At 34.0% G+C, this 20,002-nt stretch overlaps 3 protein-coding genes across 4 annotated transcripts; 2 read left to right on the forward strand and 1 right to left on the reverse strand.

Annotated features, from left to right (window-relative positions):
- The first annotated feature begins 1,764 nt into the window (after nucleotides 1-1,764).
- On the forward strand, nucleotides 1,765-3,487 carry LOC119635758 (acidic mammalian chitinase-like). The gene is made up of 5 exons (XM_038030757.1): nucleotides 1,765-1,890; nucleotides 1,965-2,147; nucleotides 2,213-2,483; nucleotides 2,543-2,766; nucleotides 2,828-3,487. The coding sequence occupies exons 1-5, from the start codon at nucleotides 1,794-1,796 to the stop codon at nucleotides 3,451-3,453; spliced, it is 1,401 nt and encodes a 466-aa protein (XP_037886685.1). The 5' UTR covers nucleotides 1,765-1,793; the 3' UTR covers nucleotides 3,454-3,487.
- Nucleotides 3,488-5,237: 1,750 nt separating this feature from the next.
- LOC119635714 (glucose-6-phosphate exchanger SLC37A2) lies at nucleotides 5,238-8,871 on the reverse strand. Its single transcript, XM_038030685.1, has 9 exons — nucleotides 8,503-8,871; nucleotides 8,097-8,353; nucleotides 7,873-8,030; nucleotides 7,266-7,816; nucleotides 6,992-7,187; nucleotides 6,778-6,926; nucleotides 6,602-6,709; nucleotides 6,425-6,518; nucleotides 5,238-6,360 (listed from the first exon to the last, which is right to left on the reverse strand). Exons 2-9 carry the CDS (start codon nucleotides 8,216-8,218, stop codon nucleotides 6,194-6,196), a joined length of 1,545 nt encoding a protein of 514 aa, XP_037886613.1. The 5' UTR covers nucleotides 8,219-8,353; nucleotides 8,503-8,871; the 3' UTR covers nucleotides 5,238-6,193.
- Nucleotides 8,872-12,262: 3,391 nt separating this feature from the next.
- On the forward strand, nucleotides 12,263-16,440 carry LOC119636058 (transcription factor Adf-1-like). Of its 2 annotated transcripts, none has more exons than XM_038031146.1 (4): nucleotides 12,263-12,692; nucleotides 15,486-15,606; nucleotides 15,675-15,886; nucleotides 15,961-16,440. In XM_038031146.1, exons 1-4 carry the CDS (start codon nucleotides 12,530-12,532, stop codon nucleotides 16,266-16,268), a joined length of 804 nt encoding a protein of 267 aa, XP_037887074.1. In that variant the 5' UTR covers nucleotides 12,263-12,529; the 3' UTR covers nucleotides 16,269-16,440. The 2 variants fall into 2 exon arrangements, with proteins under 2 accessions (XP_037887074.1, XP_037887073.1); XM_038031145.1 differs by having other exon boundaries at nucleotides 12,264-12,692; nucleotides 15,949-16,421.
- The last annotated feature ends 3,562 nt before the right edge of the window (nucleotides 16,441-20,002 follow it).

Genomic DNA, 20,002 nt, shown 5'->3' on the forward strand with positions numbered 1-20,002 from the left:
GGCATTGTAAACATTTAGACAAAATAAACAAACCTTTCATCCTTCGGAAATGGGTATAATTGAAGTGTATTCACGATAAGCAAGAGACATTCGACTTGAGTTGACCCCGCTTGTGCGTACTTCTGACGTTAGCGGTTGGTCCGAACATATTTAAAGAAAAACAGTGTCATAATTGTGAGGGTAAAAAGGAAAACAGCCACTAGCTTAACGCATTTAGTCAGATATCGATATAAAATTCGTAAAAAAAATAGGTATAAAAATTGAAGCAAATTCTCCTTAAAACAATCTCTTTTAGTCTTCGTAAGAGAGGAGGAGGTAGTAGATTATTATACGCAAAGGTAAAAAGAGAGAGAGAGAGAGATAGAGAAAGAGAGAGAGAGAGAGAGAGAGAGAGAGAGAGAGACAGCGAGAGAGAGACATTCTTTTGATCAGTAATGAATTCTGAGCATCTTTGTCTCTCAGTCTGTCCGTCCATGTTATATCTGATGAAATAAAGCTATTGGCTTCAAAACCTGGCAGAAAGATTGGAAATTCTTGCACGCGTGTTAATATTGGAAATAGAGCAAATCGAGCGAAAGACACGCCTACATCATGACGCAAATTGAGATCACCTTTGGTTCTTTGCTCGCTAATAACAGCAAATAAAACTATAAAAAATGCAACGTATACTTTAAGGGGCGAAAATGCAGTACCTCTCGCCCTACGAAATTTGTAGGCGATTTCTTCGCGATTTCTACGCCTACAAATTTATAAAAGAATTCGATAATGACTTAAACTAGTCGAACGACACGCCTGCAACACCTACACGCCTATGCAACAAAATGTGTGGTCACCTATGCTTTTCCTGTTTTTTTCTTATTACTCATAAAAGACAACCCAAACACCATAAAATTTCCACTTTTAATGTGAAAATAGAAAAAGTCAGCCACGCCCACTCAATATTACAGACTACAAAAATGTTCTTTTTTTTAGAATAACGTTGATGATATGAAAGATTCGATCACGACCAAATATAATTTACTTACTTATTATATATGTGAAGCTTATCAACCTATGGACATTAGTCAAGTTACGCATATTTGGTCGCTTTCTCGTTAGCCTCTTATTAATTCGCTTAATGTATTAAAAAATGCAAGGAAAGAAACATTCATGCAGCAATTTCAAGATAAGAGCATAACGTGAAAACTTGATCTCCTCGAGCCCGTTCATATATTTCACAAAATAACGGAAAATTCCTTAAGTGTTAAGTGTTACTCAACATTCTTTTCAAGATCTGCACGCTTTCGCTCACTTACTTAATTCAATTTTTCTTAAGCGTAACAGCACTTTTCAATTATTTCTTCCCTTATATGAGTTAATTCATTTTTCAAATGGCTAATGGTAGTCTAAATATAAAAAGGAAAACGTGGATACATAAGCCAGCATTGTTTATTAGATATTTCTTCAAATTCTGTAAACTAAGTGAATGAATGAACGAGCACCGCAGCAATCTCTGCTTACAATTAATTTTTACGTTTACCTTACTCTTTATATTTTAACATTTTATTGACCTAATTATTGACATTATATATTGTATTATAATATATTTACATTTTGTATATAGTAAAATTGTTTTGTTTTTTTTTTTTTTATTTTTTTATTTTGGTGCAGAGACGTGATATAAGTATTTTTTATTGTATTTATATTGTCGGATATTACAATGGATTTTACAATGCTTATAAAACGTTATATATAATTTCTTTTTAAAAGCATTTCACTTAAGTGTCGAGCGATTTAGTCGAGCATTACTACGGATGACTTTAAAAATGAACTGCAATTTTAAATTATTATTATTATTAGGATTAATATTCCTGGTAACGGCTTGTGACTTTATAGAGGCAGCAAATACAAGTGAAAAAATTATAATTTAATAAATATAAAATTCAGAACTTGAACAATAAATAAATATCTGAATCGATTTTCAGCTGAAAAGGTCATCTATTGTTATTATGGAACGTGGGCGAACTATCGTAACGGTAATGGTAAATTTGAACCGTCCAATATTAATCCATTTTTGTGCACTCACTTGAGCTACACCTTCTTTGGCTTGAGCGTACAAGGAGAGTTAACAGTTTTAGATCCATGGCTAGATTTAGACAGTGGTCTCGGTAAGTTTACTGGCTTTCGAATTTGTACAATGTATGCGAAAATACTCGTCTCTTTTTCTTTTAAGGTAATATAAGGCGGACAATGGCTTTAAAAGACATCAATCCTAAGCTAAAAGTCATAGCAGCCATAGGTGGCTGGAATGAAGGTTCTGTAAATTATTCAAATATGGCGGCCGATCCTAATAAACGGCAGATTTTCATTAAATCTGTATTGCAATTTTTGAAAGCGCATCAATTTGATGGCCTTGATATGGATTGGGAATATCCAGCTCAACGTGGTGGAGCGTCCGCCGATCGTGTCAATTTTATAACATTATTGAAAGAATTGAAAAAATCGTATGTTTCTAGATCTGCATAAGTGAATTACGTACAGTTAATATCATTTGTATGAATAGGTTTGCGCCTTATGGATATGAACTGATAACGGCAGTGGCAGCTTCCGAGTACAGTGCTAAGATTTCTTTTAATATACCGGAGATATCGAAATACGTCGACTACATTAATGTCATGACATATGATTTCGTTACGGGTTATGATCCTGTTTTAGGTTTTAATGCGCCACTAAAGGGTCCGGGTGCTAACAATGTGGAAGCGTCTATAAAGTATTGGTTAAATCAAGGTAAAATGTTTCTATTTTTTCCTAAACATTTAACAGCTTTTCCCTCTTGTTTTTTTTGTAGGAGCCCCTGCTTCCAAACTTGTACTGGGCTTAGCTATGTATGGGCACACTTTTCGGTTGGCAAATCCAAATCAAGTGACTGCAGGGTCTCCCAGCGTCGGTCCGGGTAAATCTGGCCCCTACACCTTCCAACCGGGTATGCTGGGTTACAATGAAATCTGCGAGACAACAACTAATTGGCGCTACGAATGGGATGATAAATACGGTGTACCTTATAAATACAAAAATGACCAATGGATAGGTTATGACGATGAACGCAGCATTGCTTTGAAAATTGATTTGTTAAAGTCATTAAATTTAGCTGGAGCCATGTTATGGTCTATAGAAATGGATGATTTCCGAGGTATATGCGGCAAGAAATATCCGCTTTTAAGCACAATCAACTTAAAACTGGGCAAGGATATCAATGAATTGCCCTCCATTCCAATACCAGCAAGCACTGTCTCCCCCTCGGTAGGGGAGGGATGTCCTTCAGAAGGATTGTACGCAAATCCCAAAGATTGTTCGCGTTTTTATCAATGTCTAAAGGGTGTCCGTTTTGATTTCGTTTGTCCTCCCGGTTTATGGTATGACGCTAAAAGCGCCTTGTGTAATTGGCCTCAAACAGTCAAATGTAATGTAATATAAAAGAAGTTTCAATGTCTTTTTATATTAAAAATGTTATGTAATAGAGAAGAATAGTAGAACAAATATTATAAATGTGGAACAAGGGGATGAATATAAAATAAAATAAAAGGAATCAGCTTTTAAGATAACATTTATGAAGGCTATAATATAAAGCAAGTAAGCAAATCATCGAGCATAGCAGAGATCTCATCCGCTTCATTAGCACGTTGTGGACGCAAGGAATATATCACTCGGTCGACACCTTATGCAGCACTTTTGCAGTTATTGATCGGGAAATGCATTTAACCTAATTTCCTTTTCAGCCCGACATAAGATACATTTTTAGGTTCAAATAGAAAAAAAATTTTTTCGTACCAGATTATCTAGACTAATTTGCAAGTCGCTTAGTAGCGAATACTACGACTATTGAAAAGCACGTTTTTTGAAACGTAATGGAGTTGGAAATTATTATTGTTATATGTTATTGGTATACGATATATAGGGTATTTGTACTTCTCGCTTACTGCCGCTTGATAACTCTCTCTTCCTCCCGTTAAGTCGGTGTGAACATTTTGAGGACAAATCCACTTTGATCGCTCCGAGGCTTTGCACTTTCCCTTATAGATATAATCAAAAACAATCTTCCATTCTTTGCCATTCTATCTCGACTATAGTTAAGACGTCTTTGACAGTATCGTGAAGAAGCAGTCTACGTTTAGTCACTGGCTCCTACACGGATCATAATTCCCTCAGGTACCATCTGAAAAATATGAGAACAAATTCTGCCAAGGGACGAGTGAAACGTCCCATCACATTCTATGTGAATGTGAGGCCATCTGCAGAATTAGACATGTATGTGTATGGCGTTTAGAATACGGGACACAGTATAGTGCTCCGATCCAAAAAAGAAAGGTGTGGGAGGGGGAAAACCTGGAAGGCTAAGGGTATGGACGTTTACAATAGATCTTCTAGGTCTTTATATTTCCGAAACCGCTCGAATCTACAATCGTTGCATGGCAATTAAGAGTAACTTTAAATTTTGTGCTTGCAGAAGTAGATTTTGCTACTAGCTAGCAGCTTTAATATCTTAACGTTTAATTCGGTCGCCTCTTGTTTTCATTCTGGTTTATAAAAGATAAACTTTCAAGGAAGCATTCTCTTTCTCGTGCACGGACCGTAACAGTACACAGTAAGGCGGGAAGATCATAACGCGAAATTCTCCAAAATCGCACTCCCTGCAGGAGGATTAAAAAATTTCGAAAATGGGCAATAAAAAACATTCGCTAAACACTATTAGTGCTAAATATATATATATATATAGTCCGCATATAATATGAATTGTGAGGATTAATTTTCTACATTGTTCTAGGTAAGTAAATGGTTGCCAAACGGTATGTCGAGTTAGGCACCAAATATTTTCGTTTGCCACCTACCAAACGCATTAATTATCGAAAATTGTCCATACCGTCACCACTTCGTACACCTTTTCCGAAGTTGGTGCGTGATTGGTAATCGAATACCACCAACACTAATGACTTTTATGTTTTATGTTTCGTGAGATTGTTCTAAACTTAAAAATATTGTTGAATGTTTTAAATAAATCCGTTATCTGATTTTTTTTGTAAATGACAACAAAGTGTCAAAAATACCACGAATTGTATCAAGCAAGTAACGGCTAATCTGTTAAAAAATCTCCAGAAAATTTGTTAAAGTAAAGAAGTAAATAAAAAGAAGAAGAAAAGTGAAGAAGCACCGAAAAAACACGGTACCAATTAAATTTTATTTATACAAATTTTTTTATAAGACTTAAGAGTACGTTTGTGGTTGGATTTCATTAGTCTTCTAAAGGAATTTTTCACCCTCATGTCCACCTTAAACTTTTATTGCCAATATTCACATCCTCAGTTGTCTTATAACCACCGACACAAGACAACCGATTAAATTTTCCTATATGTATTGCACACAGAAGGAGAAATCTAATGTGGGCGCACTGCGTTCAAGGCATAAGACATACGGAAGACCCTCTGCAATTTTTATTTATAGGTATCATAAAATACATATATAAGAAGTTGGGTCGCCTAATCTGGTGACAACGCCCTGCCAATAGTTCCTGGGACGGGCCTTAGTCGGTCATTCCATTGCATCCTACGGTACGCGAGATCCCAACTCGATAACTTGCTATAGAGAAAGCACATCTGCACCAGACTTCCTACCTGACTGAGTATGGGCGATAATAATTAAAGTCTCTCTATTTTCTATATTACGTGGCTTTATTTCAATCAAATGCAGTCTCACCAATTCTCCCTATATTGAGATTTCGTTCTACACTCTGCTAAATATTTTCCTTGCAGATATCTGCGTCGTCAATGGAAAGGTTTTATATTTTACAAATAAAAATTTAAACTAATTTATTACTAGCTTCGTCTCAGATGACTTGTAGGAAATATTTTATGATTATAATTAAATAATTAATTATTTTAAAATGGTTTAAAAAAAATTATTTAATTAATAGTTTAAATTATTTCATTAATAATAATAATTCTGTACAGTCAGTGCGGCTAATAAGAAATATGTCATATGTATATCTACGTATATTTGCGTACGCATACAAAGGAATAATATGTATATATATTATATTCTATCAATATAATAAAAGTACATATAGATAGGATTAAATTGTGCTAAAAAATAATTGGCTTGTGTAACACATTTAGAAGAGGATCCAAATAAAAAAGTTATACAATCACCAATCATCACTCGATCACTCGATCCGCGTTCTGGTGCTACGCCTGAACTTATGGTATTCTTTCTTCACTAAACGCACCAAAAACAGCATGGCCAATATATCGGATATAATTAGCATGTAGAAAACGTCTTGCCATCCACGACTAGCTATCATGCCGGCCATTAAAGGACCCACGGCGGCGCCTAACATTGCGGACGTTGCGATTTAGCGAAATATTAAAAGCACAAAAATGGATTATTGACTTACCTATGGAACCAGTACCATCAATAATGGCAGTGACAGTGGCTAATGCCTTAGCGTTACCTTCTAAAGAACTATGCTGACCTAATTCAGCACTGACCTATTCTCAAAATCGGCACAATACATGTAAAGAAATTTTTATTCAAACATTCTCAATTGTAAACAATTTTTAATAGCACTCACGGAAGTGGTTATTAAGGCGTACGGACCGTTAACCAGAAAACCAGTGGTAACCAAGAGAAATATACTCATGAATACCGACACATTGCCGAATTGTTGATATAATAAGAGCTAAGAAAACAGCTATTATCAGATATATATTTATTTTTAGATTTTCCATTTTAGAAGAAAGAACTTACCACAGGGGCAGCGAGGAACAACATTACGGTGCATGTGGTTGCTGACATGCCTGTTAAATCAGAAATTAAACCGGCTACAATAGCACCGAATATTCCACCTACGTCGAAAAGTACAGATAAATCGGCCGATAAGGCGGGACCCAAAGTACCTTAAAATTTAAAACAACAATATTAAAAAAAGGATTCGATTCATCATTGGTGTAAAAAATCATACTTGACGATAGTATGTACAAAGGCAGCCAGTAAAGGAATGTATAGCTAACCAGTTTTGAAAAAAACAAACACAAGGAAAATTCTACTACGCCCGGTATGTGCAGAGCGTCTTTTAAGCTAATTGGTCTTTGAATTGAATTTAATTGAGGATTCGACCGGTCTAGAATAGGAGTACGTTCAGATGGACGATTTCTTAACTACGAAATTAAATTGAAAAAAAGGAAAAAAGTTAATGACAGCACAAATATATTTTAATCCCATAGTTAATTATTTACCCGTTCATTGTCTTCAATGTCTGATTCATTGGCAGTATCGCGTTCCAAAGCGGCAGCTGGTCCTTGAGGATTACATCCTACCATTTCGGGACTGTCGACCACAAACAGGAACATCACAAAACCGCAAAGAGCGATAATAATTCCCGGCACCATAAATGATAAAGCCCAATCAATTTCTACATAATGAGCCGCAATAAGTGTGCCCAAAATATTTCCTATAGACGTATGGCTATTCCAAATACCAAACACTAGACCACGCTTAGCTTTACCAAACCAACGACCTATTAAAGTTACCACCCCGGGCCAGCCGGTCGTTTGAGCCACACCTGCGCACGCCTGAACATATACGAAATAGGCCATGCTATGTATGTTCCAAGTCTTCGCAACGCCAAACAGATACGAGCAAACGCCTGATACAATCATGCCAAGTGCTAAGAAGTAACGTAAAGATACACGCTCGCCAACAAAGCCTGATATGAACATAGCGCCCGCATATGAAAATAGAAATGCCGAGTCCAAAATGGCAAATAAAGCTTGAGCATTGCTGCCATCTATAATCAAGGAAAAGTTGCAATTAAATATATTATAGAAATTCATACTTTATTACCGAAAGGGGCATAACCGCAATCGTGGGAACTGGAATTGTGTACTATATTTGAAGAACAATTAACATGTAAGACAGATTTTACTACCGATATGGGCTTTCTTGTCATATGGTAACAAGTATAAGCCATGTAGGTTAACAAGAATGTCGAGACTTTAAAACTAAATAAAATGAAATAATTTAGAAAATTAATTAGCTTCTCATAAAAATTGTTAATTTTTACTTACATCGTCAGTTTGTTACATCTTAATTGAGGACAACAACTACGAGCCAAACGTTGTATAGTAACTACTCCAAAAGGGATATCATTGTAATTGTGGCTCATTTTGCGGTTACGATAAGTACTCATACGTAAACAAAATGACAGCGACCTGAAGGTCAGTCAAGTCAGTATAATAAACCGGTTGAGCGTGCCAAAGTTTTTAATTCTTTCAAAATATATTTATCTTGAAATTGCTGCAAGAAAAATTTCGAAGAAAATTCCCTGCAAATAAAATAAATAAAATTGCGTTAATTTCGTCTTGAATGTGATTAATAAATCGTTAGAAAAGTATGATAAAACTAAAATTTCTCGCCAATCTTAAGATTTTATCTGAATGTTTTTCTTCTTCTCTGAGTCAAGCTTTTCCATACCTCCTCAACCTCTCTATAACTTCATGGATGTTTTTTTTTAATGTTTACATGAAAACCGTTATCTCTGGGCTTTACTCTTCTAATTATGAATCACGACCAATTCTTTGTGGCGACTTAGAGAAAGATGTTGCTTTGTTTCGGCAAAATAATTCAAATGCGAAACCTCTTTGCTGGTGTTGATACAATTTATACGTTTGGAAGTCTTTTGCCGCCCTACTTTATAGGCATTTTTACTTCTTTTTATTTTATTTCTTTAATATCTCTCGTATAAGATATTAACTTACACTTAACATAGATTCCTTTAATTATAAATTTCTTTATTAATCTTTTTTTCTTCTTTTTGTTTTTGTTTATTAAAATATCACAAATCCAATGAACGCAACTGCCAGCCTAACAATAATTTTTGCAACAATATTATCAATGGCTGCATTTTATTAAGTATTTCCAACAACAAGAAATTTTAAAAGTGTAAGTGATATAAACACACTGTTTTAATATTTCTTCTTTTAGAGGAAAAATGAGATAAAAAATTATCTTTATATATTATAGTAATTATAAAGAATTACATATATGTATAAAAAATTATATTTAAAAATGGTATTAATGCACTAGTTGCACTGCTTTCCGTATCATTTATCATTACAACATCATCAAGGATTTACTAGATTTTTATTAATTCATCAAAATTTACATTTTCTCACAATAGAGAGCACTCTTCTTCTTCACTTCAAAATGATATAGTTTCTGTTCAGTAAAAATGTCCGATAGTTGTTGAAATAAAAAATTCTATAGAATAACCCGTACAGGTAGATTTTTATCACTAGTTTTATTTTCTTTCCTCCTATATCTATAATAAGCTAGACGTTCAACAATATTTGACAATAATGAATTAAAAATAAAAAAACAGCATGGCAACAATGTTGCGTTTCATAGAATTTGTTGCTTCGACGTAGATGAAACATTGAAAACGTGTAACAATGATTTTCAATGATCTTCAACTTCAGTTGCTTCAAACATAATCAAAATGTTTGAAAGGCTGCGAACATGTTGTTTTTTCAAAATAGAATTTAAAAGTAAAGTCGATTTAATTCCCAGCAAACTAAAAAAAAAAATAAGCAGATAGAGCAATAAAAAATTTACTACACATTTTTTAAATTTCAAAAAAATTTTTATTTCTTCATGGAACAAATTATTACCTTTGCAGCCTCTTGATTTTCCTTTGGTTGCTTATGCAGACGTAACGTGACGCAACAGCAATAAATACAGAGTCAGTCTTTTTTTCAAGGCATTGAATCAAGGTGATCAAATTATTGTCTCTTTAAATTTGGGACGATACATATATAAGTTAAGAATAATTTTTTCTCGCATTTGCATAAATGAATCATTTTAATATCGTATTTAATATAATATTTGGCAAGAACAAAACAATATATAAATAAATAGAAAATCTACACATGTGGTCATCTTAACTGCAAGTATGCCGCGAAGATTTTAAATGCTTTAAACAAACGCCAAGCCTCCCCAGTAAAAAGCAAACGAATTAGTTATTAAAAAACAAATTGAACGGCATAGTCAACTGAAAAAATTTAATTCTATCACCAATAAGAGATATAACCTATAAATGAAAAATTTAAGAAAAAAAAATCAAACTCAAAAATTCAATCTAACCATAAATTATACGTTCGTTCGTGGCTTTTAAATTTGCGACAAATCGGTTATTAAAAATAACAAATGCCTGTAGCGGACTTGGACTTTCTATTAAAACATATTTTTTCAATGCAAAGTCCGAATATTAATTTCTCTCGTCAACCTCATTACACAAATCAAGCATCAGGTCTTCATTAGGGGACTCTTTGGAATATTTTAAGAGAAATTTGTTCGATAAACCTCCCAATTGACTCTGCAATATTTTCGCTATAAAGTACTTGAAAAGTCTCGTCATATGTATCTTTTGCGTTAATTAGAAATTTACGCAGAAGCACATTAAAATTACTTGTCGAGCTTTTGCCGGCAAATTATGTTGACCTATTGTTGGCTAATAATGGTATTATTTCGTGTTCTTTGTAGGCGCAGTCGTCCATGCAATCCGCCTCTTTATTCTAATCTATTGTTTCGCTAACGAACATATCATCAACACTTATTATTTTCTCTTCATTTGTTACTTTTGCTATCATTTTCCTTAGTTCATTTTTGTGAACAAATCTGCTCTACCGTGTAACTTTTTTACGATACGAATATTTACTAGGAACGATGGTCCTGTTAAATGGGGGCGTAAATCTTCGCTCATAAAATTTGGCATATTTGCTGGCTGGACGACCTTCACCAGTGTGATAATACGCTAATAATTTTTTTTTTTAAACTTCATTTTCTTTTTGAAGTTGTCGGTTTCTTCGGAAACTCATCTTCATTACTTACATTTTCATTAGTTTGAATTATATTTCCATTTTGCGGAAATTCGATTACATTTGGTGAAAATGTATTTCAATTTTGCTTAAGCTTATTTCCATTTTTCAAAAATTTATTTTGATTATCTAGATTAACATACCTAATATACACCAAGCTTGCATTTAACCGTTCTGATATTGATGAGATATTGTTGTCCGTCCCATTCATTATTCAGTCCGTTTTACACACACCCATTTATTCCGTTTCTTTTTTGATGGGCTATTTTTTCAGATGTGCCTAGATAAAGTGTTGGGACTGCAGCTGTATCCATATAGGAGTAAATCCAGTATTTTTCACGTGACCGCAAATATAATGGTTTTTCTTATAACTTGACACATTTAATAAGTTTAAGATTCTTTTTTATTATGTTTGCAGCTTTGTACTAAGCGGTCTCTTGTACGCGCCATTATGCAATATAAGAATAATAAAAATGCTATAATAATAAATAGATAAAATAAATCAAGCCTAGGAAGCGTAAGAAAGAAATTTGATAGTTTTGTTTACTTACTTAAATTTTGTTCAACCGCATCAAAAAAATTACACAAATTTCGAAAGAGAAAAGAATAAGGTGTTTTAATATTTACTCTTCATCGAAGGTCCGAAGTGTAACTATATGTTTAGGAATCAGACATTGCAGTTGTGTAATTACTGATGTGTTTTATATTTAATAAAATTAAATGAACAAAAAAAATGATTGTGAACAACAGATGGCTTTAATGTTATTTTTGCAATTAAAGCTAAGCAATTCGGTTTCATTCTTTCCAGGGCGACGTGGACGCGAAGGAACTGAAAAGTCAAATTATTATGTACTTCGTATAGATACAATAACGCGGAAGACTTAAGGTCTTGTCGCTCGCGAGACGCCACCTGATTTAACATGGCTTTTTCAGCACTGGATAAGGTAGTTCCCGGCTGGAAAGATGTACATCTTCCGCCTATGGAAGGTTTCCTTTCTTCTACATCTAAATGTTCAGCCTCTTTTTTAATTGTTTTAAAACTCGTTTGACTTACCATCACAGCTTTTGGATGAGTTTTCATGAATGCTTGATAGCGTTCTTTTACCAACCGGTCAGGGTTTATTGATAACTCTTCCATCCTGTCCGATAGTTATTGAAACAAAAAATTTGTATAGAAAAATTCGTTCAGGTAGATTCTTATCGCTAGTTTTATTTTATTTCCCCTTATAATTGTCAGTAAGCTATAGCTTCGGCTGTATTTAGCAGTAATAAAATTGAAATTTAAATAATTTGGCAACAATGTTGTGTTCCATAGAATTTGTTGCTTCGACGTAGCTGAAACGTTGGAAACGTTGTAGCAACGATTTCTGCTTTCGTTAACGTCGAACGTCAGTCTGTCGGTTGTAATAATACTTTACGCTGTTGAAAGAAATATAAAAATGTACGCAAAAAAATCCTGCTTTTTTATATGTTGAAGAATTTTTCATGAGATATGTGTATTAAATACAAGTTTTACTATTATTTAATGAAAAGTTGGCATTAATTTGCTAAAAGGAAAAAAGGCGCTAAAGTCGGCAGAGAAGTTAAAACTAAATAAAAAATTGATTATACGCGCTTCGCGCATCATGGAGAAAATGGACACTAGTATGGAGCAACAGTTTGATTTGAATTTAATTGAAGCTGTTCGAATTAATCCCGTCATCTATGATCGATCACATTATAATTATAAACATTTCGTTAGAAAAGCCCAAGTATGGAAGCAAATTTCCGAAACATTAGGTGTGCCTGGTATGTTTACTACAGATTCCAGTTACTTGCATTCAATGTGTTAACAGTAACGATGGTAATAAAGGGGTCAATTTATATGCAATGTAGCATATGCTGTGTAATACTAAATGTGCCCACAAACATCTGCCTACATAACTCTGCCTCGAAATACACTAACAAAAGTAAATCAGTAAATCAACTGCAGCAGTAATAACAAAAGCTGAAGTGTATAATTTTTTTTTTGTACATCAGAATCCCCTTTAACAAAGATTAACAGGCTATGGGTGGCGAGTTCGTTGTTCATATTTTGTAGTAGACATTAGGTAAAGTTCTGCTGCTTTTGTAACCACTACACAGCGACGCGGCGTTGAGTTTTCTATTTAATGATATATGACTGAGAGCATGAATTTGTCGCGTTTTTCTTTTTTTTTGTTGTGTTACGTTTTGTCGCCAAGCTGCATTCGTCTCTGCGCTATTGAAAAGCAGCGCGCACTGCCGCTGTGATAATACTGTGTAATTGTCTCTGCCGCGTTAACGTCAAATGATTGGTTTTATTTGTTTATAAAACTTAGTGCAGGAGTTGCGAGTTTAAATGAAATCTCTTTTACCATACGCTGGAAACAAAATGTAGTATATAAGTAATAATCAAAAAAATATTGTTGTGTTCTTAAAACGACAAATACACAGATATTAGAGAAAACCTGTAGAGTTTTTAACCACATCTTAATCGGTCGCTTAGGAGTGAAGCTAGATTTATGCATCGCTTTGCAGCACGCAAACCTTATCGATTTAATCCTGTCTGTCCTTGTGTCTGCCAGGTGTTGGAGTGCGTGCAACCGCAAAAATTACGACAAACGAAGGTCCCGCATATAAATTCTTTGTTTACAGTGATATTCTAAATATACAAACCAGTATTGAAATTTACGACTTCTCAGAGATCCCACGAATCGATAAATCGACTAAGCGACGTGCATGACATTAATAATTACAATGATAGGGAAATAAATACCAAAGATTCGTTTTTTGGCGAGCATGTATTCCATTGGAAAAATAATATAGAACTCCCTAAGTTTGGAGCAGAATAATCTATAAAGTAACAAATATCGCCATGATTTAGGAAAATTTACGAAATTTTAGTAGATAACTTTGGAAACTATTTATATTATATTTGCTAGGAATCGCATTTTTCATATTGGATGACAGCATGAGAAACATTAATTGATTGATTAACCGAGTTGAACTAAAAAAAAAGCTTGCGTGACGGACGAATAGTGTGAAAAATTAATAGAAATTTGAAAAAAAACAAATGGCGGACGTTTAACACGCAAAATGAACACGACATTAGTGTAATATAATTTATGAAATATGAAAGAATAATAAAATAAATAAAGACTAATAATTTTATATCTAACCAACCCTAAGGATCAAACAAAGAACTTTGTGGTTTACGTTGGGTCTTTTTCGCACATCATAGCAAATTTTTGGTTGTTGATTCAGTGAATCGAAGGAAAAACTTAGAAGCAATTACGCTATTCCGGCAGATCCTAGAAAATTGATCTTGTTCACCTTCGAACGTAAACATCGTCGAAACTAATCAATTAAAACCACATAAACTATGACGATGGTATAGAGATAAAATGTTGCATTAACGAATCTGGGAGCGAGCCACTCTTCTGAATTTTTATGAACATAAGCAATGCAACGAACCGAATGACTTTATGCTGTAAATAACATTTACCTATAAATATACGAAAAACGTTCAACTAAAATTTTCTCCCAAAATCGAGATGATAGATATCTTAATAAGTAATATCGAATATGTTTCTGATAACATAAAATATATAAAATATTATATCTACGCATAAAATAAGTGTAGGAATACGAATTTAGAACGTACAATATTTAACAAATTACTGTAGGTATCTTGAATAAGTTAATTTTGATGTTGTGTCTAATAAATTTAATTATTACTAGCCCTGGTCGCGGTTCTTTGCTAGGTATTATTGGAAATTACAGTATCTTCTACAGTTCTTCTATCTGAACGCAACAGGTTAAACTATATGTGAAGGCTGATCGGTTAGGTGCAGGGCAGTACTCGTGATGGCTGTAGTTATCCCCAATTTGTAGGACATTGAATGATTAGAGGGATTTAATAAACTTCGCCCTGTCCACAGAGGAAGGCATGGACTATACCAAAAATTTCATTCTGATACTCGGTGCTTGGGGCAGACCCTCTCTCCTGCAGGATCATTAACAATTCAACTATATTAATTGCCAAAGGTTCTAGGGAACTCGTCTGAGCAAGGCGTGCCGCCAGGTGTAGATGTTAAACATCGATATAATTTGTGTCATCTATGGCGTCTCAGCGGCGTGAAGCCCACCTTGGAGAAGTCGTCGACATTGTCACCTATACTAAGAATTAACGCAAAATTTAACAAATAGATCTACAAGTAAAAGCAAGAATATGTTCGTAGCTAAGACAAGGGTAGTGTCGATAACATTAAAACATTACCGGATAGAAATTCGATATCGACCCCCTCATTGCCCTTTCACTTTAATACCACATTTGCTTTGCAAGATATTTCGAGGATAACGTTTGTACCATACTCAAACTTTCATATCTGATACTCCAGTGTTGGTATAGGTGAGGTTATCTTACAAGCTGGATGTGCCGGAAATAACGGATTAATTACCCGATAGGGTGTCTGACCAAGCTAATCTAACCTGTGCAGGTTTTAGAGATTTGCCTAAAAAGCGAAAAAAATGAAGTTTAGCAGGTCACATCTGATTTCTCTCTTGTTCTTGTATTTGCAGAGCAAAAGTGTACAAAACGCTGGAAAAGTTTACGTGATAAGTTCGCTAGGGAAATAAAATTAAGTACAGGATCACGCTGGCGGTATTTTAAACAGATGCAATTTTTAGTGGAATCTATAAGGTATAGACAGATCGAGGTTAGCTTTCTTCTGTAATTAAATTTGCGTTCTTTTTTTCTGCTTTCTACAGGCAATACCGTGAATCTTTGTTAGGTAAATGTGGACCAATTACTACAACAGCGGGTAATGCGAGCAATACGACGAATCAAGTAACTCAACAGCAGGCACAACAACCGGCGCAACAACAGCAACAGTCTTCTCAACAGCAGCATACGGTCGTTGATTTATTTCATTTTAATGGCACCTCTGTTCCCGGTGCTACCCAAGCCTTGCATCCGCATGGTAAGTTGAAAGAGCCATTTTACTTAAGAAAGCATATCAGTTGATTTTCGTATATTCAACAGTCGAAATTACAGTTACAGGCGACAATCAGTTAACGGCTACCACAACAACGGCTGGCAAAGATCAGAAGACTTTTTACTACGAACCAGTTTTGAAACGCGAACGTCTCGATGACGATCAGCACAATGAAAATATGTTGAATCCTATAAAAATTTTCCAAAATACCATATCATCCGGTGTTAGTGCGGAAGATCAATCGTTCGGTTTAGTCGTTACCGAAATGCTAAATACGCTGGGCGTTCGACAAAAGGCCGAAGCTAAAGTTCACATTATTAAGTATTTAACGGATATGCAATTGGTTGCACAACATAATAAATTTTAAAATTTTTTACATGAAATGCATTCACACACGCGCTCACCCACATCCACACCGTAAATATATTTTGTTAATTTGTTTAAAAATTATACTAATAATTGAATTTAATTTTATATAAGAAAAATAATACATTTATGTATTACTATTACAATTAAGGTGCAATTGATAACCTACAAGGAAAGGACCATAAATTTTATCATACATACTTAGGGCATAAGAAGCTTTAAAGTAAGAAATTGAAAAAAAAAAAAAAAGAAACAAAAATCAAAAACTTTGTACGAATTTCTGTTGTTATCATCAATAAATTTCCTTTTGTTCCATCTTATTTTACTGCGCATTTTTTCTTTTTCCAATTGAAAAAATTTTTGGTTCCGTTTTATTTCTTTTCAGATTCGGTGGCCCTTTCAAAAAAACCTTCCCTTTTTTTTTTGTTTTTTTGTTTTATAATACTAACAATGGAGGGCTGCTGTACGCGTCATATGTATCTTCAAATAAAAGGTAATGTGCCTATAGGCGTCATTTTCGCCAAAGGGCTACAAAAAACATTTGTTATTATTACTGCTGTTGTTTTAGAAAATTGTTTTCGATATTCGTCATTCATTAAACACCACGTCGCTGTTGTGTACCTAACACTCCGAAGGAATTGAGAAGAACCCACCTTTTCTTATACCGACCGGTGCAGTTTAAGTCTGTCCATCTGTCTACCCGTCTCGTTGGCTTATATTCTAACCTAAGTTCTTTAAAATCTCTTCACTACCAAATAAGATGTAGAATATTTTTAATCCTCTTTTTATACTACGCCATACAGATATTGAATTTTTATTATTTATTAATACTCAGTTATGGTATTTAAAGTGCATGAGAATTTCAAAGAAATTGCAATGTCCACTGTCTTCAATCTGTGGCCCACAGTTTTCTTGATATTGTGATAAAATTTGATACACGTGGTACGGCCCAAGGGTGAAAGCTATTGAAAATGGTTCGAATCAAATCACTTCTTCGACCACCTTGCGGAAAGTGTCTTGTTTTCGAAAACTCGTTATATGAATAAGTGTGTAATAGGCTGTGGCCGCCTTATTTCAATTGTATCTTCTTAGGCGAATTTAAAGGACGTCAAAGAGAACATAGTGTGCTTTTTTCTTTGCTACTATTCATCGTCGAAATCGTTGTACTCGCCCACTTTTCTGTATCGCATGTTTATGTCTAGCAATTAGCAAAAATACAAAAATTACAAATCTTCGTTTTGCCCGATTTATATCACTTTTTCAGTTCCATTAAAGAATACATAATTGGGTCTTTCTTCAGCAATATGTTGAACTTATAAAGCCTTTTTAGTATATTCTGCATTGAGCTGAGTGCATTTTTTCCGGATCATTTCTGCCATGTTTGAATCTTATTTAGAAAACGCGTTGCATGAATAACTGGATTAAGTGGTGTACGATATTTAATGATTGTCCGGACCCCACTATAGTATTTTCATTTGTTTCTTATGGGAATTAAGGGGTTAAACAGAAAAAGCTATGCATTTTTTATTCAACACGAATTTGGATATTTCCAATGTCAGGGATACATATGGCCTGGTACACTATATAGAAGTTTTGAAAAAAGTACCACAAAAATTGTAATCGTGGCAAACAACGTCTATTAGTAAAACCGATAGAATCCTGTTCGTGCACTTAATTCATTTCGTAATCAATGCTTGCAGTTTTGAGATTGGATAATAGGTAAAAGTCAGAGCCGTTCGGATCAGGCGAACATGATCAAAGATACAAAAATCTGTTGGGTCAATCTACCGGTAGTAAGCTCAACAGCAATTTTTCTACCGGAAGATCTATCATTCAATATTATGAAAACTACATAAGTTATTACAATGAGTCCATAATCCACAGATATCGATTATTACAACTCTGCCTCTCTCGTTTCTGAAAAAGCCGCTGCTCATAACCTATTAAAGTAAGATTTTATCAATCCCAATAGTCGTGCGAAAATTTCGAATCACATTAGTTTGTAAGGATGCTTTTTTTTTTCTTTTTTAAGAAAAGTTCACTGATCTCTAGCCCACTTATTAAATTGTTGATAATCGATATTAGCAGTGCATTGCAATAAACTCTAGATATAGATTTAACTTAATCCATTTCTAAATGCTAATTTATGCGGACGTCTCGTTAAAAAAAGTTCATAAACCGATAGAGATTAGTTTGAATTGTTTGCTATCACTTCAAAGTATGTTAATTTTTCATTTCGTTTGTAACACCAAAAAAAAAAGAAGTCAGAAAATTGTTAATTGTTGATGAAAGGCAACTCCATCCAGCAAGAATTCATCCAATTCCCACATGTTCGTAAGTATAGCTGCGAAAAAATTCACTGAATGCATTTTTGAGAATAATCAAACAGCAGTTGGAACAACTAAGTAATAAAGTCCACGAGTTCAATAATTTTTTTCTTTAAGAAATTCCTAAGAACTCAAGAAAGACCGGCTCATTGTATCCTTTTACTCTATCAGCGTTAGCCAATTGTGTGTATGTTCCCATTTATAGACTAATCAATTATGTATGAGTCCTCATAGTAAAAATTATTACTTATTATAATCTCCCGTCCAAGTTTTATCTGAAAGATATGCAAAACAAGGATTTTATTGTCGAAGCTTGGTCGCCATTAAAAATGATTGACCAGCCAGATCTCTCGGATTACCTTTTAAGATTTTACATTAAAATCTGGCGGAATCTAGTTAGATCGCGTCAAGTCGGCTGGTCTGTCCATGTTTCTTCTGAGATTATACGAAACTTTCCTGCCCTTGAGGCCTGACCTTTCCTGATCCTTGTCTATTGAATTATCCTTTAAGGCTAAATATCAAATAATTTAGCTCCTTAGTCTTGCAGATCTAACAAAATCTGTCCATATGTCAGCCTTCATAACAACACTATTCTCAGTTGAGCAAGTTGGTGAACGCGTACCATTACTTGCAAGAACTTTAGTCCTATTTACCTAATTCCCTATCCGCCCAAATAACTGTGTCATCTCAAATAATAACCTGATCGTAGCGAGTTCAAGTCTCAAATGCGATAGAGTTTTCAATAAGACGAACAGCCTTAGATGCGAACACTTTTAAGATTTTAGTCTTTCTCTTACACTTTCTTTCTTTTGAACATGAAAAAAAGGATATTTTGGTAAAAAAAAAACACATATTTGCCTCCAGCCTACCCGGTGTAGTCTAACTAATGTTTTTGAATTTAAAAATAATTAAACCCAAATTTGATTCAATATCTTTAGGTCATGCATGTAAGCATCTTTTGATGAGCGTAGCGACATTGACTACCGTAAGGTTCGATTGATTATTTTTTTTTTTTTTTTTTTTTTTTTTTTTTTGTTTAATACAAAAAAAATTAAACATTGTATGATAATGACAAGAAGTGTGATGCGCTTATATCTGAGTAAATTAAAAATCCAGTTGAACTTGCAAATATCGGGCATTGAATCTTTGTTTACTAATCTTTAACTTTCTCTATAGTATTGATTTTTGTTTTTTGTTTTTTTTTTTTTTTTTAATCGAATATCAAGTTTTTTGCGTGTGTCAAGTGGCGGGAATTAAACGAAGATAAAATGATTTTCAAAATATTATTTTTTAGAATTATTTTTGCATATAAATAAATGTATTTTCGAATATCACAAATCAGTTTCACATCAAAGCTCCAATTAAGCTTAAAAGAAGCCTTTAAAGCGTTAGAAATAATAACAAGAAC

This window comes from Glossina fuscipes, unplaced genomic scaffold (assembly GCF_014805625.2).
Source record: "Glossina fuscipes isolate IAEA_lab_2018 unplaced genomic scaffold, Yale_Gfus_2 27, whole genome shotgun sequence".
In the NCBI taxonomy this organism is placed as follows: Eukaryota; Metazoa; Arthropoda; class Insecta; order Diptera; family Glossinidae; genus Glossina; species Glossina fuscipes.